Source organism: Pelodiscus sinensis, chromosome 7 (assembly GCF_049634645.1).
Source record: "Pelodiscus sinensis isolate JC-2024 chromosome 7, ASM4963464v1, whole genome shotgun sequence".
NCBI lineage: Eukaryota > Metazoa > Chordata > Testudines > Trionychidae > Pelodiscus > Pelodiscus sinensis.
Window position 1 is genome coordinate 55,320,738 of NC_134717.1, and position 24,822 is coordinate 55,345,559.

Below are 24,822 nucleotides of genomic sequence, written 5' to 3' on the forward strand. Positions count from 1 at the left end.
TCTGCTCTAGTGGAGGGAGTGGCGTCATGGGCTGCTCCTGCCCCCAGCAAAATCTCCCAGCTCCTATTGGTCAGTTTCCAGCCAATAGAAAGTGAGCAAATTTGCTGGGCAGTGGGGCAGCTACAAAGTCATCCCTTCTTCCGGGAGCAGACACACAGAGCAATCAGCTGCTTAAAGCAGCATGGAGCTGCTCTGAAGCAGTTGGCTGCTCTGTGCCTGGTCTAATCTTACCCCAAATCTAAAAATGAGACCAGTGCGAATTTTAGAAGGTAAAGTGATTGGTTTTTATTTAGCATTTCAATGTGAATAAAATAAATTATACAAACTCTATGTTCTCCAGCTAGTTTGAAATGTCCCAGCAAAAGTACAAGACAAATTGATTCAGGGATGATTTTTAGCTATAGAAAAATACAAATGTTTACTAATTCTTTTAAAAAATGGACAATGTACGTATGTTGCAGTGACTCATTCATGAAGACATTTTTCTTCCTGTTTGATCCTCTTGAATTTTTCATTTTCTTTTGTTACTTTTTTTTCCTTTTGGTTTTGTAGATAGGAGAATGCAAGAACTCTGTGTTTGTAAAGGGGTCACCACGCCTCAATTTGCTGCAGAAAAGAAAGGGTTAAATATTACTTCTAACAATGGTAATACTAATAATTAAACAACCAGTCAACTTAGGATTGGTCTAAACTTGCAAATTGTATTAGGATAGCTATTTCTACATGAGGCATGATTTTTTTTTTGGAACACTAGTGTAGAAGTTGAACCTCTCTAGTTCAGCACCCTGGGACCTGACCGGTGCCAAACCAGAGAATCTGCCAAAACATAGGCGGTTAATATCTAGCAGCATTACCAACACTTCCACTGCTCCCTGGGCTCTAAGAAGACATTCAGGGGTAAATTAGAACTAAACAGCAGCAAAGAACAAAGAGCCAGGACTAGTGGCTATAAACAAACTTTATGGGACTGTGGGAAACTTGGCTACACTTGTGATAAATGGACATCCGGCTAATTAAAAGCATGCTGGACCATGGATGTTGCTGGACTAGAGAGGTTCAACCAGTAGAAGTTGAAGTGTAAGTTACAGCTGTACAAGTCACCTTAGATTTTTACTGGTGCAAGCTTATTCCTCCTCCAAAATGGGAACAGACTTACCAATATAAAGGTTCTTTATACTGATAAAATATGTTCCCACTAAGAAGGGTCTCCTGTGAGTGCTTGAACCTTTCCATTCCAATGGCGATGTGTGCACATCCCAAGCACAGTTACAGGAATTTCTTCCTTTAGTGGTATCTCTCAGGTCCACACACGGCATCCTCAGGTGCTACCTACTCATAGTGCCTGTATGAAGAACCCAGCCAACTCCACTCACCTTCAGTCCTTTCTTCCCCCCTATGAAGGTTGCCAGTCTTTAGCGTAAACAGTTGTTTTAGTAGTTATGTGTTAGTACTCGGATAGTTTCAGATACCTACTGCACTTTTTTAAAGGGACTGTCTGCTTCCCTGGTGCTGGGGCATGCATTGGTCACCAGATTTCAAGCACTGCACTTCCTGCAGTATGACTATGCATGCACCAGTATTGTTAAAGCAGTGGGCTTTCAAGCGTACACAAGGCCTGAAGACAGCCAATGTGTGAGAGAGAGAGATACCCTCAAAATGAGAAAATGCCTCTATGCAGGCAAGATTGATGCAGAATTTTTAGAGCTTCTTCAGTAAAATCTCCACTGTTCTGAACTCTTCAAACATTTCTCTTACTGAAAAAGCCACACACCTGTTAGGAGAACTTGACTTTATCAATGGTACTTTGTAATATCTTTTATATACATACACAAAAATAGATGTCTCAATACAGTTAAGTACAGATATTGCTTTCTGTTCCTATTCCTTGCTTCTCTAGGAAACTGAATTTCTACTACCCCTCTATACCTACTTAATATTGCAGTTTAGAGATTTCTTACTTACAGGGATGGATTTATGTAGGGTTATAGTTTAAATTTCAGCAATTAAAAATAATGGCAAGTAATAAAGTAATAAACCTATCAAAGGGTTGTGTCCTCAAGTCTTGGACTCAATAGGACTCAGCACAGGCATCTGTGCTAATGCAGGATTGTGATCTGAATTCAAAATAACAGGGGATGCCACAAACAGATAAAGGACTTACAGCTGCTCAGGAAGGCCTAGATCCAGCAAAGGAATTACACTGATAGACCCTCAACTCAACAAGCTCCCACTGACTTCAGTTGGATTTCACACTGGTGTAAGGCTCTGTAGGCCTATTAGGGCCTCAGGAACTAGCATATTTTATGAAGCCATTTATTCTTGTTCTGTGGGCTTTCCTCACCCTCATTTCTTGTAGGTTAGAGGGCAAAAGGCTATTTTAGGAAGGATCTGCATGAAGGAAGGACTGGCTACATGGCTGGGGAGGGCAAGCCAATAGGGGCAGTCAACACACAGGAAAAGTCCATTTTAATGCAAGGGAGGCACTGGAAGGTTAGAAATGCCAACCTATTGAGTTTTGGTTCTACATAGCAAACTGGGTCCCGTCTCCTTCTGGTTGGACGTGCTGAAGATGTTTCTGAAGTGATGGGTGACAGAAAGCTGGCATTGGTCAGATCTTGCAGGGCTTTGCTCTCTGTGAAGACAGTTACATTTGAAAGGTTTTATTCAAAATATCGCCAGTTCACCAACAAAGCCCATTTAAACCCACTGAGACATTGGTTGTGAGTAGAGAAAAGAATGATTAATACATAGTCAAAGTTCTTTGAAAGTCGCATCTGGTATCATTCCCTTTTTGGGAGGACGGGGGGGGGGGTGGAAAGGAGAGAAGGGGTATGCTACTTCACCCTCAAACATAGGAGATGGTTTGGGAGTCGAGGTGGCTCATCTCCTTCTGTCCAAAAGCGCAATTATTTTTCAAAAGCCAGATTATTATTGTAACTTTTCATCATGATAGAGAACATGGACCAGTCAGCAGTACTGTATTGTACATACTAAAAGCTATTGATAGTTCCTGCCTCAAACTTACTAAGCACTAAAGAAGTATGATCAAAGATGCATAAGGCATTCAAACTAGTTGGGAGAATTCCAGTGCTAAATAGGTTACCTGGGTGTAACTGCTGCATTTACTAAAAAATTTTCAAAGTGGAGTGTGTCTCTTCTGAGTGAGAAGAGTGTGATCATTTCATAATAAACCAAAATTAATGGAAATGTAGGCTCCCTTATCAAGTAAGCACACCTGCAGCATCTGGCTCTGAGTCTGTATGTATTTCTACACAAATTATTACTTTCTTACAGTTTTTATTACCATGTCTCTTGCATTAAAGTACAGGCAGTCCCTGAGTTACGCGGATCCGACTTACGTCGGATCCGCAGTTACGAACGGGGCCCTTCCTCTCCCTGGTCTCCAGCAGACCAGGGAGAGGAAGCAAAGCGGCGGAACACGCGGCCAGCTGACAGCCCAGACGCGTCTGGGCTGTCAGCTGGCCGCGTGCTCCGCTCTGCTCCCCCTCCCCCTGGTCTGCAGACCAGGGGGATGGAGAGCAAAGCAGAGCAAAGCCACGGAGCCCGAGGGCAGCAGGATAGCCACGGCGCGTCTGGGCTGTCCCGCTGCCCCCATGCTCCGCGGCTTTGCTCCGGACGCCTGTGGTACAGCAGCTGGGGCGCTGCCGGTTGGTCCCGTAGCGCCGCTCTGGGCGGCGCTGGACCAACCCAGCAGCACCCCAGCTGCTCTGCCTCAGGTGTCCCCAAGTCAGCAGCTGCTGAAAATGACCAGTGGCTGACTACAGGAAGCCCCTGCCCCGGGCTTCCTGGAATCAGCCGCTGATCAGTTTCAGCAGCAGCTGACTTGGGGATGCCTGGGGTTCTTAAGTTGAATCTGTATGTAAGTGAGAACTGGCGTCCAGATTCAGCCACTGTTGAAACTGATCAGTTTCAGCAGCGGCTGAATCTGGATGCCAGTTCCAACTTACATACAGATTCAACTTAAGAACAAACCTACAGTCCCTATCTTGTACGTAACCCGGGGACTGCCTGTATCAGCATTTCATCTCTCTGAGTGCAGTGTTTGCCTTAAAGCCTCAGATGATAGCCAGAGGCAGAAGCACAAGGTGGCAGCAGCCCATCCGTGGCAAGCCTGGACCACCATAGACAGGGGCTGCTTTGTGGCAGCCTGCCCTGCTGTCCCCCCCACCCCCCTCCACGCTACTGCCTCTATCAGGTGGAGCTGGCGCGGGGGGGGGGAGAGAGGAATCAGCTTTAAATATGGCTCAACCTAGCACTGGCTACTCTCTTCCCCTCCCCCGTTGCCTCTGTAGGAGGCAGCAACCAGATTTTTTTTGGGGGGGGAAGGCAGGCCCACAGAGCCAGCATACACAGAGGCAGCAAGGGAACATGCGTGTAGTCAATAAGATTAACTGATAAGCCCAGGCTTATTAGTTAATTGCGTAGTAGTCTACTCGTTGACATCCCTAGTTGCTAGGAAGTGGGTCTGGCCCACGAAAGCTCATCATCTAATAAACCATCTTGTTAGTCTTTAAAGTGCTACATTGTCCTGCATTTTGCTTCAGCTACCCCAGACTAACACGGCTACATTTCTATCACTAGTTGCTAGGGCATTTTCCCCCAGTCTGGAAAAACATTTAAACTAGGGATGTTAATAAACATTTAGTTTTGCAAACATGTAATGTCACTGAATTTTTCAGCAATTATGTTTACACATAGGGGAGGCAGGCGGGAGCCAGATAAGCTGACTCCATGTGAGCACCAGCTCCCACCTATTTCCCGCTGCTGCCTCTGATACAGAGGAAGCAAGGGGGGAGGGGGCACGTATAGTTGTTTGTATTAACCAATAAGCCCAAGCTTATTGGTTAATCGTGTAAACAACTACACGCTACCATCCCTAGTTTAAACTTCTCCCTCACAAAGCTGGCTTTGCTTTGTGTAGAAAGCATCGCAAGGAGAGCAAGAGGTGTTTAAGGATGAAGTGGAGGTCTGGATAAAACGTCTATGTGTAGAATCATCTCTGCCCATCTGAGTCAAATTAAAGGTGAGTCTCAAAAGTGCTCAGCACTGGGCTAACTCCACTGTGACTGACTTCAACAGGAAGCTGATGCTGAATTCTTTTGAACTATCCCATCTCTTGTTTTACTCTTAATGAAAAAAATAACTCAAGCGATGTCCCTCACTTGAGTCCCCTCCATGCAAACCTTTGAGCTCGAGTGTGCTGGTGCTTTTAACTTGAGTTGGCTGGCCTAAGAGGGAACAACTCATCAGCTGCTAGAACAAACACTTCTGCAGCACGGACACAAACTAGCACCCCTTAGAAGCTGCTGGTTCTTGGCACAATCCTTCCTCTTGTGCCCAGAAGAGACAGACAAGTTTTCAAAGAATTCACTTGGATAGAATTCCTTGAGCAGCTGTTTATTGTGGTGCCACCAACCGTGGAACGTGTCCCTACATGTCTGAGCACCACAAGCAGGACAGAGCCCAGTGGAGCACAGATGCTACTGTATGGCTTGGCCTCTCTCACTAAACTTGAGAGCAGCAACACAAATTAAAAATTAGATAAAAATTCTGCAGCACCATTCCTCTATGTGCAGAATACATTTTATGATGTGACTGAGGCATGTCAGAAACACATGCTACCAGTTGTGGGGGCTTTGCTCATCAACTGGGCGACACCTGAATTTCTCCTGGGTGGCCGCCCCAGAGCACAGCTTACGGGAAACACTGCTCTGCAGTGAAAACATCTTTAGGCAACAGCAGTACCAAGGATCTTAAGTCTCCCACTCAGCTTTAAAACATGCAAGAGCCCATCTCCCAGCTAGTGCCATTGTACTCGTTGCCAAGACAACACTGGCACTGTTCGGGCTAGTTCCTCTGCTTCTCCACATGAAAGCTGCTCCAGTGATCAACATCTTGCAAGACAGACTAGCTGAAGGGGCACATTAGAGGCAAAGGGACCAAATCCAAGCTGCAGTAGCCCTCACCCTTTCCCCACACACAAATCCACAACCAAAACAGCATCCCAAAATCCTTGCAAAAACAAATAAAATCCCAAGTAATTGAAGCCCAATCAAAGAGTAGTTAGGCCTTCCAAAGGTGAATGATCTGTTATAAAACCTGCTCAAATGACTCCTTGTGAAGCTTTCCAGGGGTTTTGACTCAGGCCCAATCCTCCAATTTATCTAGGTCACTAGACCTGTCTACCTCTCCTCCGAGCTTGGTGTCATTTGAGAACTTGCTGAAGGTGCAATCCATCCCCTCATCAAGGTCATTAATAAAGATGTTGAACAAACCAGCCCAGTACCAACCCTTGGAGCACTCCACTTGATACCAATGAGACCTCGAGCTGTTGATCACTTCCCACTGAGCTGGACAATCTAGCCAGCTTTCTGCCTACCTTACAGTCCATTTATCCAATCCAAATGGTGATGGGCAACCAAAATGCTTGGTGTTTTCAATAGTAACAATCAAAGCATTTATTGTACTACAATATAATCACTTCCACCTTTCCCTTCTATAGTCAGTATGCTCATTTCCTCTCAATAATTCCTTTCCTCTACCCTATCACTTACCACTTCCTGGCAAGGCTGTGCTTTGGCAAGGCTCTTTAGAACTGGTCTTTGCTTTCTTCCCCTTATGACTGCCTCCTGGTGTTTGCTCGCTGTCACTTTCTTTTAAGTTCACAGAGCTGTGTGTCAGAGCAGAGGGGTTTTCGGCAATTCTGTGGTCTGCACCAGTCGGGGGCTCCAACAGTGGGAGCCTCTTGCTGGAGTGGTGGAAGGGCAAAGTTTCAAAATGGGCAGCAGAGGAGAAATCAATAAGGCTTGGATTTCCCTTCATAGAATTAGTCCCAACTGGCTCACTGATCAGTGCCTCCAGGTAGGAATCTGGATCAGTTTTCAAAATGGTAATAGGCATAAAATTCTGTTTCACCGGACCAGCTTGCCTGAGTGCAGAATCTGTTATACCACTAGTCTCAGAAGCAAAATTCTCTGTGCCCTCAAGGTGAGTCTCTGATGGATCAACCAAATAGGTTTTTCTCTTTGGCTTGTATCTGGAATCTATCCCTTCCTTTAAGGCACTGGCATGTGTATTGCTGTGGACTCTGTTAAACACCTTCTCTCTAGGGCAGGTGCTCAGTTTTTCATGGCTCTCAACACCTGAGATTTTCTGAGCCTTTTGGGTCTTGTTCGTGTTGCTCTCTGGAACATGCTCAGAACAGGCGATTTCATCCCCGTTTAAATCTGGCTGGACAGAAATTAAGCTCCTTCTGATCTTACAGGGAGACACATGTGTTTTCCTGCTAGGTTTAGTCTTGCTTGACAAATCCTTATCATTCCTTTTACGTACACCTTGTACATCTCCACATGTACCTGAAGTCTCTGCTTCACTTCTGAGAGGGTTGCCCTCTTTGTTCATTTTTCTCTTGCTCTTCTGCCCTTTTTTAGCCTGGCATTCAGCTTCACCCTCTGGCATTCTGGCACTGCTTTGCACATTTTCCTCATTACGGTCATCTGCTTTGCTAATTCTAATGGTATTCCTATTTGCTTTTTGTTTTGTACACTTCATGTTCACATCCAGCAAATCTTGCTGCAAAGCTGGTAGGCTACAGAGCTGATTTTCCAAGTGAGGTGAACTTTGTAGAGCACACCCATTTAATGGAGCTTTCTGTCTTAACGAGGCAGAGTGGGGACTTTGGAACTGGCTCTCCATACTCAGTCTCCCAGCAAGACACACACTATTTATTTCTTGTGGCAACAAGTGCTTTTTTTCCACCTTTTTTGACTGCCCTACATTCAACACGTGCGTTCTGATGCAATTTTTAGCTTTATCACTCTGTCGCAAAGCATAGGCACTACCCTTCTGCAACACCACCTCTTCTAAAGCATCCCCAGGTGTCTGCCCTGCAGGCCTGTGTGATTTTGATTTGCTCTTGCTCAAGTCTTTAGCCTTGGTTACCATTTTAGCATTTGGGGGGCTCTCTTCTTTACGATGTACATCTGAATTAATTTTAGAATAGCTTTTAAATGCATCTCTTTTCTTTTTACCTTTGCTGACCTTTTTGAGAACTGGAGTTTCAGTGACTTGGTCGTTACTTTGACTTTTGGCTTCTAATGTAACAAACTCAGCAATACGGCTGAAGTTAGGCTCCACTTCAGCATCACACACAGCCTCTGCAGGCTGAAGCAGGTCATGAGGAAGCTCTTTATGTGAGGATTCTGTTCTAGGGTCACTATCATGTTCTGAAGGCAAATCCAGGAGAGAGTTCGATTTGGCCGTTTTACTGGCACAACTGTCCCCATCAATGCTCCATTTTGAGATACGATTTGAGCTGATTTCGAGGTTAAAGTCCACTGCAGAAGACGGAGTGCTTGTTGTAAAGACAGTGACACATTTCTTCCTTTCACTTATGTGTCCATGTAGTTGTACCAGACTATCACCACACTGAGACAGAGAAAGATTATTAGCCAGAGCAGATACAGGACAACTTCTGGAACTTTGTGGGATGCATGACGAGGACTCAGATCAGAAAGGTTTTTGTATTGTGATACCAATTCAACAACCAGACAGAAGTAAATTGCTGGAAAACATTGCTACACATGACAGGAGGTGCGACTACGACACATGTAGGCAGACCTTACATGTTACATTCCAAGTACAATCCTGCCCAGAGCGCTGGGTATGCACTTGGGCAACTAGCCTATGCTACTACCCACACCACTGCAGCTCAAGTGCTATTTTGAGCAAAGCTAGTGTGTGTCCATCTATACCTGGTGCAACTGCACCTCTCAACTGGAGCGCAGACATAATCTTTGTGGGTCACCACAAACCTAAGGACTTCTCCAAATAAGACCCATGAATGGTAACAGAGAGCATGTTACCAAATCAGAAGAATTTAAAAATAATACATCAGTAAGATGAAACCATGAACAATGTCAATGAGGGAGAGTCAATTCTTGTGTCAGGCAAAGTTCTCACGGTCATAAACTTGTTGGAATGCAGAATCAGAACTGTTTATCCATGTGTCATGGGATTCTTTGGCACAAAATGGTTGGATCCCAAAGTATGGGCCTATGCTTCTCTCTGTAAGCACTTTGGCACTGTAGCAATTGCTGCTGAAAGTCCCAGGAGAGCTCAAGCTCTACTGAAGCCAGGACATTCAGAGGTGTTCATGGTTGTAACACAGCAACCTCCAGTATCCTAGGCAGCCCCAAATTTGTTCCAACAATATCAATAGTATTCCCACATCAGTAATGGGAACACAGTACCAATATAGCTGCAGTACTCCAGCAGACAAGTTAAATGCACATCCATTCCATGTGTATTGCACCATAGCCCAGCACTGTCCGACGATTTACCTCCAAAAATTAGATGAGAGTCAACAAAGGCAGGTTCCGGTTCCCCTCCCTTGCTAAGCCTTTGCCTGTTTGTCTCATGGCTTGCTAATGGCTCCTCAATGAGCTGGGAAAGCGGAGGTGGCAAGGACGAGGTGGCGGTTGTGTTTTTACCAGGCTCTGCTGGAACAGATGTATGGAGCCCTACCAGGGATGTCTGCACCTCTGCAGAGCTACTGCCTTGGCACCTTTCCTCGCCATCTACTTTGCACACTTGGACCCTCATCGGCATCTCTGTCATTCTGCAGCACCAAGAGAGGTGAGGAAAGCGAAAGTAGAAACAGATCAGATTACATAATATTTCCAGGTCTTGAGTAAGGACAGCACTTCACAATGTCCTTTAAGTTAAGTACATGATAACATGCTTTCCTGGCTGTTTACAAAGCCGAAGCTAAGAGGAATGCATGCCAGCTTGGCCTTATTTGTTTCCTGCTGAATGGCCATTTCATGCAGGTGGAAAAGCATGTGTCTTTGGGGGCAGGAAACTAAGTCTGAAGGGAAATAGAAGCAGAGCATAGGTTCAAACAGCAGCATGATAGAGTAATAAAGGGACCTGGCCTCAGGAAACAACAAAGCAACAGATTTTCAGGTATTCTGTTTTAAGAAGAAATCACATCTGTAAGTGCCGCTCTCAAAACACACACCTACACTGAAGTCAGGTGGGGGGAGGAGGAGGCACTACTAAGCATTTACTCTTCAGCAGAGAGAAACAAAGGGCATGTCTACACAGCAGGACATGGGTAGAATTAAGATACACAACTTCAGCTATGTCAGTTGCTTCGCTTAAGTCGAAATAGCGTAACTCGGCTTTTGGCGCCGTCTACACAGAAGTCGAAGAAGAACACTCTTCCTTAGACTTCCCTTACTCCTCATGGAATAAGGGTTACAGGAGTCAGAGTGAGAAGTCCTCCAGCTCAACATTATTTTGAAATAATGGCTTGCAGTGTAGACGTGCACTTTATTTCAAAATAACATCAGTTATTCTGAAATAACGCTGCTGTGTAGACATAGCCAGAGGGGGCTAGCGGAGAAAACACCAAACTGGGACTCAGTAAACCTGAATTCTATTTTTGTTTCCATCACTGGCCTGCAGGGTGAACTTGGGCCAGTTTCCCCATCAGTGAAACAGGGATAATGATACTGACTTCCTTTGCAAAAATGCTTTGAGTCCTACTGATGACAAGCACAGTACAAGACAGGCGTGATTATAGTAAATAGAGCCCTGCAAAGATACATGGCAGTTTACAAACCTAGCAAAGCTTGAAATGTACATCACTTTAAGCACGTGACCAGCCCTACTGAATTCACGTTTAAATTTACACACACATTTTTTTTAAGCCTCGTTTGAACATTTTCAGGCTTACCTATCGAGTGGAGAGACCCCAAGTTGTGTGTCTATAAGATCATCAGTCCAGCTAACCTCAACAATGCTGTTGTTCTGTCCCTCAGATAACGGCAGAGAAGTTGAACGGTACTAGAGCATGGAAAAATGACAGTCTATTAAAGTATCTGTAATAAATGAACTAGGGATGTTCAGAAGTGGGTATTTAATTAAGTATCGATAAAAAATTCTATCGACTACTCCATTAGTTGACAGGCAGCCAGCTCAGTCCCAGCTCGTGCCGGGTCCGGGACCAAACTGTGCTTGGCTCTAATTTAAAACTCAGTAGAAGCTGGGGGCAGGCTGCATGGCTTCTACTGCGTTTTAAATTGCAGAGTTGAAGCAGAATTTGGTCCCAGATCCCCCCCCTTTATGTTCCTTCTGGGTACAGCCAGCATGTGCGCTGAATGTCCGGCTTTTTAATCAGCTGGATGGGAGTGCTTGACATTTTGATGCTGGAGCATCAGGAGTGCCGGACAATTGGGTGCCGGACCATTGGAGTTTTACTGTAACTCTGCAGTCTAGACATAGCCTCAGATGCACAGATAGCCTTAGTGTACATCATAGCCAACAGAGTTGTAACTGTCTCCCTGCACAACCCTTAGGGAGAATGGGATCAAAGTTCAACAGTATCTTTGTATGGTTATTTTTAAAAGATTAAAAGTTAAATTCTTTTTCTTTCCTCCTTGGTACGTGGTGTCAATGATTATGACCCCTCCCTCCCAAGTTACAATATTAGCATAGTACCAGAAAATACAATCTTTGCCGAAGCGTAGCATTCTGAAAGTGACATTTCTCTACTTCTTTCTGCAGTAACATCTTCTCAAAGATGAGCCTCTGGGTATTTGCTTTCTCGGCACTGAGGGCCAGTGCCAGGGCTTTATTATTTTGTTTTAAGGAGACCTTCACTATAGAAGAATTGTCTACAGACAAAATAAAAGTCAGTTATTACATTACATCTTTCCTATTCCTTCTATCAGAACAAATCTACACTAGCCCAGGCGCCACTGCTACAGTGGACTGCGTGCATGAATCACAGCATGGGTCTACACGGGACCATCTGCATGCGTTTCAGTGCAGAATAAGGAATGGATTCCTATCCAAGCTTCTCTCTTGTCTCTTCATGACTAAGGGCACATCTACACAGCAGGGCTAAAGTCCAATTAAGCTACACAATGGACTATGGTAATTGCGTAGCTGAAGTTGAAAAAGCTTAACTCGACTTTTGGCACTATCTACACAGCAGGAAGTCAAAGAAAGAACACTCTTCCTTCAACTTCCCTTACTCCTCGTGAAATGAGGATTACCGTGAGTTGGAGTAAGATGTCCTCTAGCTCAACATTATTTCGAAATAACGTTGCTGTGTAGGTGTACCCTGAGTGTCCAATCGAGGGTTCAAGCTGAAGACCTTCCCACACAGCAGCAGCAGGTTACTCCCTGTCCTCAGATAGTTTCAGGGACTCCGCATTCAGGTCAGAGAAGTTTGAAATTGTCATGGTTTATTTAAAAAGAAGAAGAAGCTTGCCCAGCCTGGTGCATACAAAAGAAGAGGCCAAGCTCCTCTTCTCTCCATTCACAGTGCAAGAGCATTGGCCTCTTCAGCTGCTACGAGCTGCCTCTTTCCACATCAATCTCTCTGGCTCCTGACAATATTCTATTGGATTTCCTCCCTCCCAGGATTTCTTTTTGATTATTATAAAATTGCCATTCATGTCTAGAAAGGGTCTGAACTGGCCCAGTTTTTGCTTCCAGCCATTGGACCGTGTTACACCTATCTCTGCTAGACTAAAGATTAGCAGACTCTTCAGTTTGTTCCACAGACAAGTAGTTATAGACTAGAATCAAGTCATTCCTTAACTTTCTCTTTGGTATGCAAAATAGGTTGAGCTCCTTGAACTTACCTCTATACCATAGGTTTTCTAATCCTTTAATCATTCTCATGGCTTTTCGCTGAACCCTCTGCAGCTCATCAACATGCTCCTTGAATTATGAGCAGGCGATGAGGTATTCCAGCAGTGGTGGCAGCAGTGCCAAATCACTCGACTCCTACTCAAAACTTCTCATTTATGCATCCCTGGACTGAATTTGCTCTTTTAGCCACTGTGTCAAACTGGAAACCCAGGTTCAGCTAAGGCATGTAAAGGGTTCACTGGCTAACCTGCAAACATGCCCCTTATTGGCATGCTTACACAGGTAACCAGTTAATCACTGGGGGGATGCTCTGTCCAGACAGCTCCTGCCTCTGGCATGGCAGGCCCAGCAGGGATGGAGCAGCCCCTGTAGCAGTTAATCAACTAAACACTTGGTTAACTGCCTAACCAGGAATTTAAATTGCTGGTTCAGCTGATTATCCATCATAACCCCCAAATCTTTTTCAGAGTCACTGCTTCCCAGGAAAAAGTCCCCCTCCTAAAAGCATGGCTTCCACCCTTTATTCCCAGATGTACACATTTACATTTAGCCACATTAAAAATGCATGGTTTGCTTGCAACCAATTTACCAAATGATCCGGACTGTTCTGAAGTACAGACCTGCCTCTTCCTTATTTACCAATCCATCAAGTTTTGTACTATTTGAAAACTTTAGCAGGTCATTGAATAGCTTAGGGAACCTTTTTTGGGTCTAGGGCTGCTGACCCACAGAAAAATCAGTTGGGAGCCCACAAAAGTGAGAAGCCCCTGACAGAAGCAGAAAGACACTGCCCTCATTCCCCTTGCACACCAGCCCCAAGGCCTAGAGGGGCCCAAGCTAATAGATTTTGTGGGCCTCCCTAGTCTCTCAGGTGGAGCCAAAAACGAGGGGTTCAGTGTGTGGGAAGGGGGTGCCGGGAATCGGGCTTCGGGTATGGAGTCTGGGAGGGAGGGTGCAGGAGCTGGCTGAGGGTCTGCCCTATCAGAATTCCTGAATGGCAACACACCTGCTCAGTGATGATTCCTCATTTGCATTTTAAGGCCCCTCAATTAGCCAGTTTTTAAATAATTTTAATGCCATGTTAATTTTATATCACTCTAGTTGTGTAATCAACTAGATGCAATACCAAGTCAAACCTCTTATTAGAAATCTTAAGTAGATAGTAATACTGTTCCTTTTATCAACCAAAATTGTAATCTCATTTAAAAAACATCAAATTAGTCTGACAAGTTCTATTTTCTATAAATTCATATTGACTGGAATTAATTACATTATCCTTGTTTAATTCTTTATTAACTGAGTCCCATATGAGCCCCTCCATTTTCTTGCTGAGGATTAATGTCTGGCTGACAGACCTGTAAATTATATAGGACATTGCATGGTGTCAAGTATTAGAGGGGTAGCCGTGTTAGTCTGAATCTGCAAAAGCAGCGAGGAGTCCTGTGGCACCTTATAGACTAACTGAAGTGTTGGAGCATAAGCTTTCGTGGGCAAAGACCCACTTCGTCAGATGCATCTGACAAAGTGGGTCTTTGCCCACGAAAGCTTATGCTCCAACACTTCAGTTAGACTATAAGGTGCCACAGGACTCCTCGCCGCTTATATAGGACAGGTCACATCCTATTTACTATTTTTTTTAAAAACGGCACATTAGTTTTCTTCCAGTCTTCTGGAACTTATCCAATGCGCTGAGATGTTCTGAAAAGAAACATTAATGCTTCAGCAAGCTTCTCAGCCAGTTCTTTTAAAATTCTTGGATGAAAATTATTTGGACCTGCTGATTTAAAAATGTCTGAATTACTTTCTCCAGAGACAATAATGGAATGAAATGGAAGGAGTGTTATCACAGTCTGAGAAGACTGCATCATCAAGGATTTTTTTGTCTCAAATACAAACAGAAATATTTTTGAATACTTCTGCCTTTTCTGCATTATTATTGATAATGCTACCATTTCCATCTAATAATGAACCAAAACCATTCTTTTTGTTCCTCATATATTTAAAGAGCCCTATAATGTCCTCGTCTCTCTTGCCTATCAAGGTCTCCTTGTGTCCCTTGGCATCCCTTACTTTTCTACAATTCCTAACTTCTGATTTATATCCATTACTATCAACATTCCCTCAATTCTATTTAATTTTATTTTGTACAGATGCCTTCACTTCCTCTCTAAACCCTTCTATTTTTTAAATCCAGAGTAGCCTTCTTTATAATTTGTAGCCTTGTACTTAACCCACTGAACCAGGAAATCAGAATTCAATTCCCAGGCATGCGACAGAATTCAATTCCCAGGCATGCGACAGAATTCCTTGGGCAAGTCCTTGGGCAAGTCTCAGTGCTGCAGTCTCCCCAACTATAAAATGGGAGTAATTCTTTCTTCCAGATTTAGACTATAATTTCTTGAGGCAAGGAATCTCTTTTAATACATGCATATACAGCACTACCTGATCTTGATATGGGCCCCTACATGCTATCATAATACAAAACCAAAAAACTCACTTATTATTTTCATTTTGATTTTTGATGCAAGGGAAGCATTCAGCTTTGCAGTCTTTAAAGCACCATTCTTCTTCGCCCTCATGCGTTCTCTAACACCACTTAAGCTGAAAAAAGATGTTTCCACATCTTGAGCTGCCATGGTTGAAGAGCCCTGAGAGCGCAAGCAAAAGTGAGTTAGTGCTGTCATATTTTCAGAAAGTAGTACCTGCAATTTTCAGGCTTATTCTCTCCAAAAGGGAAATGCTTCTCCATCTTTATCCCCTTCTACACAAACACTTCCAAGCCAAAAACCCCACAATCAGCTCCTTTTCTGCCATAGTTTACACCCCTCTCCCCCTGCATACTATAATTAATGTTGTCTTTCACAGACAGTAAGAACAGGCATCAAGATCGCTGTAGGCATAATACAAAATCCAGTCTGTGTGTGGTTCTGGATGGAGTTTTCCTGTCCAATGAAAACAGGTTTCCAGAGGAGTTAATTGCAGAAAGCCTTCAACATGCACTCTGCCATCCAAATCACTATCTCTAGCAAAATACAGGTTTTCCCTCCATCCATTCATCTTGATGGTTTAGAATGTCTACAAAACCTACTTTGTGGGGGTTATATGGTGTCACTAAAGTGTGGGGAGTCACCAAGCCCCTCTCGTGTACTGGCTCCTGCAGAGCTGCCTGCCCCGCCCCCCCTGCACATAAACATATAACCGCTGAAAATTTCAGTGATTACATGTTTACAGAAATAAATGTTTGTTAACATCCCTAGAACAGACTTGTCAGCACATAAATCAGAAGCAGTCAGCACAATCTAATTTAGGAGAGGGGGCTCAGAGCCATAACCTCTGTGCCCCAAACCACCCAAGACTGTCTGAGTAATCCTGGCCCAAGCCTCTTGTTATAATCAGGAGTGCTGATCAGCACCTGGTGATTAAGGGGCTAACTCAGGGGTCTCCAACCTTTTTACACCCAAGATCACTTTTTAAATGACAGACCAAGCCAAGATTTACCGCTTCACCCCTTCCTTGAAGCCTCGCCCTCTCTATTCTCCTCTTCTCCATCACTTGCTATCCCCAATCCTTATACTGCTGCTTTTTTTTTTTTTAATCTTCTGTAGAAAGAGGTTTTTCCAACACTGGCCTGTCTAGACTGGACCAAATGTCAGAAAAAAGCCCTTCTTTTGGAAGCCCCCTTATGCCTTGTGGAAAGAGGAATATAGGGGTGACCAAAAGAGCCTGTTTGCTCTTCCACTAAAAAAAGCAGAAGAACAAATGCAACCCTGGATGCAGAAGAGTTTCTCTGGGATATCTCCAGAATCCTGAAAAACTCCTGCAGTTTAACTGGACCCTCGCTGGGTTGAGACAGGATGTGCAGTCTCTGGGGTGGGAATGAGGGATTTGGGTGCGGGAAGGGGTAAGAGGTGCAGGCTCTGGGAGGAAATCTGGATGCAGGAGGAGGTGGAGAAGGGGACACTGGCTCGGGGAGGGAGCTCCAGGTGTTGAGGTACTAAGCAAGCCAAAGCTTGTGGGCATGAGGGTGCAGGAATTTGGGTTGGGGTATATGAGGGGCTCAGGGCAGGGGGTTCCAGTGTTTGATAGGCTCAGATCTAGGGTCTGGGGAAGGGGGAGTGCAGGAGTGGTTGTGACCAGATGGGGGCTTGGCCCCAATTGGGGGTTTGTTGGCCAGGCTTCATTTTTAAATAAAATACTATGTTAAACACAAAAAGTTTCTGCATTGTCTTTATTTATGAGAATGTCAGGGAACCTGCCTTGAGTCAGGGGTCACTGACCCATAGAAAAGTCAGTCGGGAGTAGGGGACACAGTACTGGGGAGTGGTGCTAGTGGGTTCTGGGGCAGGGGAGAGGGGCAGGCTGCCAGGACAGGTTTCCGCAGGGGAGGGTGGGGAGAACGGGGGCAGGGGACAGGTTTGGGGAGGGGGAGAGGGAACAAGGTTCGGGGGCAGGGAGTCCCCTACACCAGCCACGGAGGGAAGCCTCCGTCCCGCGCTCCCTCCAGGGCCGACCCTCCCCCCCCCCCCACCGAGCAGGGAAGCCGACTCAGGCGACCCCTTGGGGGCGACTCCCCCCCCCACGCGCATGCCTGCCCTGGGGCCAACACCCGCCCCCACCCCACCTGGCACAGGAAAATCTCATGCGCGCCTGCCCTGGGGCCCAGCCCCAGGGACAACTCACTCCTCCTGCGCCAGTGCAGGGAAGTCACCAAGCTCCTCTTCCGGAGCCAGGGCTCCCTCCCGCAGAGAGCCTGACAAAGCAGCCAGCGCACTTCTGGAACTCCCAGAAGTGGGGCTAAGCTGCGGGACTTCCGTCCACCCACGGGAAGCTGGCACTACCTCCATTTTCGCTGGAGGTAAGTACTAGGGCTTCTCGGGGGTGGGTGGAAAATGGAAGGGGGGGGTGAGGTGGATGCCTCGCAATCGACTGGTCAAGGCCTTGCGATCGACCAGTCGATCGCGCTCGACCTGTTGGTGACCACGGGGATAACTCATGTACCCAGCTAAAGTGTCAGGCAGTCAGCCAATAACAATGTAGGTAGGCATTTCAAACCAGAAGAAAGGGGCTTTTTCTCTCTCTCTCTCTCCTTTCGAGGGCAGAGCAGTTTCTTCCAGGTATTAAGGGAGATGGGAAATGCTTCTCCCTCCAAGAATGGACTTCTTAAAATGTGTAAGTAGGGAAAAGTTTTAGATAGTCCGTTGGTTTATTGTTTTCCTTGTTTGGGAATAATGTCTGAGCTTGCTAATCCCCCCCCCCCGTTTTGTAACTAAGCCTTCAGCCCAGGGGCTCTCTCGGAGTATCTATATCAATGGTGGCTCTTTCCATCTAGCCAATATACTATTCTTGCAACTGTAGTTTTGTTTTGATAATAAAAGATTAGGTTTTTTTATTCTAATGAATCGGTATTGGTTGATTCTTGTATCCTGGAAGGTCTGTCTGTGTGTATTTGCAGGCCTCTGACTAAGGGGGTCAGCAACCAAAGACTGCAGCTTGTTTTTCTCTTTTCTTTTTCAAGCTCTTTTGGGGAAAAAGAGCTTGGGGTACCTCTGGGGTTGGTTTCAAGCAACCACCCGTTTGTTTTATTTTGGGTTTCAAAAGCACTTGATGGTGGCAGCGGGTCCCCCAAAATCTGGGTATTAGAATTTTGCGGGGGGAAGTTTTTGTACTAGACCCTGTAGAGGCAAGGTTTTGGAGAGCGGGGAACAGCCTTGAACACCCCTCTTCTCCCTTAGCTCTCCTTCCTGGTCAAAAGGAGTCAACGGGTCGCACTTGGTCCTGGGCTTAGGTTACAAAGGGCATTAGCCACTGTGTATGGGCTGTGGCTAGGGTCATCTCCCACAGTGAGACTCACACCGGAAATCCCCATCACCATCTAGGTATTAGTGCAGTGCCCTGGGAAACTGAGGCCCACACACGTGGTCACCACAGGAGAGCAAAATTCACATGCAACATAAAGCGAATACACTCCGGCTACTTCAAAGTAGGAATAAGACCCTCCGGAAAAGGGCACTTTTTCCGGAGGATCGGGGCCAGTCTAGACGCTCTTTTCCGGCTTTTTTAAAAGCCGGAAAAAAGCGGCGGACATTTTTATTTAAATGCCGCGGGGGATATTTAAATCCCCCGCGGATTTCCCTACGACTCGTGAAATTTACATGCCCCTTCCGGAAGAGGGGCCAGTGTAGACGTAGCCTCCCAGTAGAGCTCACATGCAATATAAAAAAGTGAATATAATCCCCATTTCTTCACCTCTAGTGAGCCAGAGCCCTCAACATGCCCAGTCTGACCCACATGAAATAACTGAAACAGATCATACTTATTTCCATTTGCCACATGAGATTAGTGCCCCTCCCCTCAAAGTGCACTAACCTGCAAGGAGTCAGTTTTCCCAGTAGAACTTACAGAGGTTCCAGGAGAGCCCTCTGGCCAGTGGCAGCCCCAGCACCAGGGCAGAACTGCATGGAAGAAACTGGTTATCACTGAACATCACACACACACACACAAACCTACTGCCTAGAGCAGTGGGCCCCATTTCTGTGAGCCCGCTGAGTGACTGGGGCCAGCCCCGCCCCCCGGTACATGGCCTGTGCCAGCCCCGGGCGCATGGCGTATGAGTGTCCCTGCCCCTGGGCACAGGAGCGGCACTGGCCCCAGGTGTGCAGCACGTGGGTGATGCTGGCTCCTGGATGTGTGGTACAGGAGTGGCACCAGCCCCGGGAGTGCAGCGCATGGGTGGCACCAGCACTGGGCACGCAGCATATGGGTGGCCCCGCCTACGGGCGCGTGTGCAGCCCCGCCCCTGAGCACCCGGTGCGTGAGTGGTCCTGCCCTTGGGCGCCTGGCAGCCCCAAAAGTTGGGGACCACTGGCCTAGAGGCAGCCCCTGCTTGTCTAGGGTAGGCATAAAAGGGGGCTTTCCAAAGCATGTTTCATGCTAGAGACGTTGAGGGTGAGGTAATATCTTCTATGCGCTCAACTTCTGTTAGTGAGAGACACAAGCTTTCCAGCTGCAGTGGGCTCTCCTTCACCTCTGGGAAAGGTACCGGTACTCAGCAGGTCACAGCTAACCAGAAGGTGGAGCAGATTACTGGGCATAAATCAGGGCTGGGCAAGATTCTGCCTGCCTAGCACTTTGATCAGACCCCCTGAATGCATCTGTCCGCTTTCTGTTTATATCCTGCTGCCAATGCCACTGAATTTCCAGGTGGTGACTCAGCCATCAGTATCCTATTGAAATGGCTCACAGCTCCCCATCTTGGCACAACCCTGGCAGGGACTGGAGCCGTGAGCCCTTTAAACAGCTGCAGCAGCCCCAGGAAGCTGCCAGGTGACATGGTGGGAGCCCTGAGCCCCTTCCTGTGTTTTTAATTCAAAGCTTCTTGCCCCAGACAACTCTGGAGAGAGGCTAGTCCCCTGCTCCTGTCACGGGGTGGAGTTAACCTGTGACCATGAACCAAAATTAATTAAGTGGGCCTCCTGTGAAAATTATTGCCAGCCCCTGGCATAAATAGATAGCATCTGGCCTAAGGAACCATTCAAGGAAAAAAGGCCACTCATTTTCCCAGTCCACACAAGCCCAGACTTCTGTTCTGGCGCCAGAGTTCCCCCATGCACATCTGAAAGACAGATCGATAGAAACACACCGCCCCCCACCCTGCCCTCTGCACGCGCGCACCCCCCCCCACCCTGCCCTCTGCACGCGCGCGCACCCCCCAGCCTGCCCGCTGCACGCGCGCACACCCCCCCACCCCCCAGCCTGCCCTCTGCACGCGCGCACACACCCCCACCCCGCCCTCTGCACGCGCGCGCACTCCCCCACCCCCCAGCCTGCCCGCTGCACGCGCGCGCACCCCCCCACCCCCCAGCCTGCCCGCTGCACGCGCGCGCACCCCCCCACCCCCCAGCCTGCCCGCTGCACGCGCGCGCACACACCCAGCCCCCAGCCTGCCCTCTGCACGCGCGCGCGCGCACACCCCCAGCCCCCAGCCTGCCCTCTGCACGCGCGCGCGCGCGCGCACACCCCCAGCCTGCCCTCTGCACGCGCTCACCCCCCCCGCCCTCTGCCCCCTCCCCAACTCCGCACCCCAACTGCAAGCGGGCCGGGGGAGCGGGGCATTGCGGCCCAGCCCGGCGCTCGAGGAAGGGCTTCGCTCCAGACGGGTCTCTGGACTCCGCGGCCCGGAGAGCGGGAGCAGCCGGGCGGGTCCCCGCGCGCGGCCAGACAGGGAGGGGCTGCAAAGGGATCGCTCTGCCCGCGGCAGCCCCGCTATGCGCAGCTCCCGGACCCCGCAGGAGGCGCCACTCACCCGGTCTCGCGCTGCCGGCCTACATCGCCCAGCGCCGCCAGGAGCGGGGTGTCTCGGCGGGGCTTCCCTGGAGAGCAGCAGGCCCTCTGCGCGGGCACCCGGGAAACGCAACAGCGCGAACGGTGGAAACATTCAAGCAGATTATCCCCGCGCCCCGCCCCGTGCGAACACCCGCCTCGCCCCGCTGGCAGCCGCTCGGAGGAGCCCCACGCAGGCTGCGATTTGAAACCATAGAGTCCTAGAACCACAGAGTTGGAAGAGACCTCAGAAGGTCAAGTCCAGCCCCCTGCGCTAGGCAGGACCAATCCCAACTAAATAGATCCGGCCAGGGCTGTGTCAACTTAAACACGGCCAGGGATGGAGACTCCACTACAGGCAGTCCCCGGGTTACATGGATCCGACTTACATGGATCCCTACTTACAAACGGGGTGAGGCAACCCCGCACTAGCTGCTTCCCCCCCAGCAGACTAGGGAGATGCGAAGCTAGCGCCCCCCTCCAGCAGACCAGGGAGACACGGAGCGGCTTTTCTCAGCAGACACCTCAGCTTGAGAATAAAGGACTGAGGAAGTGAGGTGTGGGAGAATAAAACTGAGCTCTGGAGTAATGTTTGGCTAGAGTTTCCCCTACAATATGTACCAGTTCCGACTTACATACAAATTCAACTTAAGAACAAACCTATCTTGTACGTAACCCGGGGACTGCCTGTACTTCCCTAGGGAACCTATTCCAGTGCTTCACCACCCTCCTAGGGAAATAGTTTTTCCTAATATCCAACCTGGACCTCTCCCACCACAACTCGAGACCATTGCTCCTTATTCTGTCATCTGTCACTACTGAGAATAGCCTCTCTCCATCCTCTTTGGAACCTCCCTTCAGGAAGTTGAAGGCTGCTATCATATCCCCCCTCACTCTTCACTTCTGCAGACTAAACAGACCCAACTCCCTCAGCCTCTCCTCATAGACCATATGCTCCAGCCCCCTAATCATTTTGGTTGCCCTCTGCTCCACCCTCTCCAATGCGTCCACATCCTTTTTGTAGTGGGGGGCCCAGAACTGGACACGATACTCCAGATGCGGCCTCACCAGAGCCGAATAAAGGGGAAATGAGTCACGTGACCTGGCCGTTTCAATGGTTCAGCAGGCGCAGGCGCGCGTAGGGCGGGAAGACGGGCTGAGCTCTGCCGCAGGCAGCTCCCGCCCCACGTCACGGGCCTGCTGCTCCGCTTCTCACATATTCGTCAGCCCCCGACAGCGTCCCTTGTGGCTGGGCGGCGGGAAGAGGCGCCGCAGCTTCCCTTTGCCTCTCAACCAGGGGTCTGCAGCCTCCTCACACCCAGGACCGCGCTGTAAAGGTCAGGGCAAGTCCCTCCCTTCCTCGAGACCCCCCGATGCCCTGCCCTCTCCCGGCCCACACTCGCTCTCACTGGGCTGACAGGCGGTGCGTTCTCCGGGTGGGGATGAGGGAATCGGGCAGGGGAAGGGGTGACAGGTGCAAGCTCTGTAAAGGAGTTTGGGTGCAGGAGGAGGGAACTCCGGCTGACAGAGTCTCAAAGGCAGTGCCTGTGATTAACAGGTTAATTCTGTCCTGTGTTAATCACAGGCGTGAACACGTGTTAATTGACAACCCTAGTTTCCATTTATTTTAATAACACACTCATGTTATTTGCTTTAATAACACACCAGCGCACTGTACATGTTCTTTCAAAAGATAAAAAGTGGAACACGTGGGCCCTTCTATCTGCATAGCTGGTTGAGGCTCTATATCTGGTAATGAAGAATGTAACCATATGTGAGGAAGATTCAGAACCAGGGCTGTCAACTCTTGAGTTTGTATTTAGTGTTCCTGGTAATTGTTATTTTTCTTAAAGCTTCAGCTTCAGGAGTCCTTAGGCCACATGAGATTCTCAACCTCGTTTGGGTTTCTAGTATTGTTGGGTGTGAAGAAAAGCTACAAAATATTAAAGCTAAAGGCTACGTCTAGACTGGCATGATATTCTGCAAATGCTTTTAATGGAAACATTTTTCCGTTAAAAGCATTTGCGGAAAAGAGCTTCTAGATTGGCATGGACTCTTTTCTGCAAAAGCACTTTTTGTGGAAAAGCATCTGTGCCAATCTAGACGTGGTTTTGCGCAAGAAAGCCCCGATCGCCATTTTCGCCATCGGGGCTTTTTTGCGCAATACAATACCGTGTTGTCTACACTGGCCCTCTTGTGCAAAAGCATTTGCGCAAGAGGGCTTTTGCCCGAACGGGAGCAGCATAGCTTTTCCGCAAGAACACTGACAATCTTACATGAGATCGTCAGTGTTCTTGCGGAAATTCAAGTGGCCAGTGTACACAGCTGGCAAGTTTTTCCGCAAAAGCAGCTGCCAGTCTAGACACAGCCAAAAGGTTTGCTCTGAATGGGGGGAGGGATAGTTTAGTGGTTTGAGTATTGGTCTGCTAAACTCAGGCTTATGAGTTCATTTCTTGAGGGGGGGGGCTTTTAGGGATCAGGGCAAATCTGTCAGGAATGGAACATCTCCATATATTATCATTATAAATTTATTGTTATTCAAAGTCTCACGATTTTCAAGCTAGACTCATGATTTTGGAGTCTTTATTCCTGGTTTCCTGATTTCTCAGTGTTTGAGATCAGGATGGATTGATTTAAATAAAGCAATTTAAATTATGATGTAAAGTGGAAAGCTCTAATTTACATTATTGTTAATTTGCATAAGTTATGTTTTAAAGAAAGGTACGTTCTCAATGGCTTGTATAACCATTAAAACATGTTGGTTTACAAGTAATAGAGCCTTTTCACTGGGTTTGGTACATCTTTCTGCTACCTAGATGGGTACACTTTAATTATATATGTTCATTTATGCAATTATATAGCATAATATTTTCAGATTGTTATTCATTAATGGTACAACTTTTGTATGTTAGAAAATGGTGAATGATATATGGCTTATTTAACAGATAATTAACTTTTGGCTCATGATTTATGTCAAGTAGCATTAACATAGTAACTGGAATTTAATTAAGCACACAAAAACAGAATATGAAATTTATTTTTATTAAGCAAAACAACCTTTAATACATACACAACCAACTTTGCTACATTTAGAATGCTTGACCTCAAAAGAATGATGTCTTCCCCTGAATTCTTTCTCTATATAGAAAAGCAGACTTTAACTAATAGTTTTGATAGAAACTCATGGATTCAGCATATTAATTTTTTATTTAAATGTTTTAAGAGACTATAATAAATTTAGATCTTAACATAGAATCATAGAGCTGGAAGAGACCTCAGGAGGTCATCAAGTCCAGCCCCCTGCTCTAGGCAGGACCAATCCCAACTAAATCAACCCAGCCAGGGCTTTGTCAAGCCGAGACTTAAAAACCTCTAGGGATGGAGATTCCACCACCTCCCTAGGAAACCCATTCCAGTGCTTCACCACCCTCCTAGTGAAATAGTTTTTTCTAATATCCAACCTAGATCTCCCACTGTAACTTGAGATCATTGATTCTTATTCTGCCATCCCTCACTACTGTGAACAGCCTTTCTCCATCCTTTTTGGAACCTCCCTTCAGGAAGCTGATGGCTGCTATCAACTACCCCCTCACTCTTCTGTAGACTAAACAAACCCAAATCCCTCAGTCTCTCCTCATAGGTCATGCGCTTCAGCCCCCTAATCATTTTGGTTACCCTCCACTGGACCCTCTCCAAAGTGTCCACATCCTTGTTAGAGTAGGGGGACCCAGAACTGGACACAATATTCCAGATGTGGCCTCACCAGAGCCGAATAAAGGGGAAAAATCATTTCCCTAGATCTGCTGGCAATGT

At 47.1% G+C, this 24,822-nt stretch overlaps 1 protein-coding gene across 1 annotated transcript; it reads right to left on the minus strand.

The window, feature by feature from the left end:
• Positions 1-260: 260 nt before the first annotated feature.
• LOC142830212 (uncharacterized) lies at positions 261-20,986 on the minus strand. Its single transcript, XM_075933829.1, has 9 exons — positions 20,770-20,986; positions 19,057-19,142; positions 15,188-15,338; positions 11,527-11,702; positions 10,763-10,872; positions 9,363-9,640; positions 6,576-8,525; positions 2,506-2,632; positions 261-606 (listed from the first exon to the last, which is right to left on the minus strand). The coding sequence occupies exons 3-9, from the start codon at positions 15,324-15,326 to the stop codon at positions 525-527; spliced, it is 2,862 nt and encodes a 953-aa protein (XP_075789944.1). The 5' UTR covers positions 15,327-15,338; positions 19,057-19,142; positions 20,770-20,986; the 3' UTR covers positions 261-524.
• Between the last annotated feature and the right edge of the window lie 3,836 nt (positions 20,987-24,822).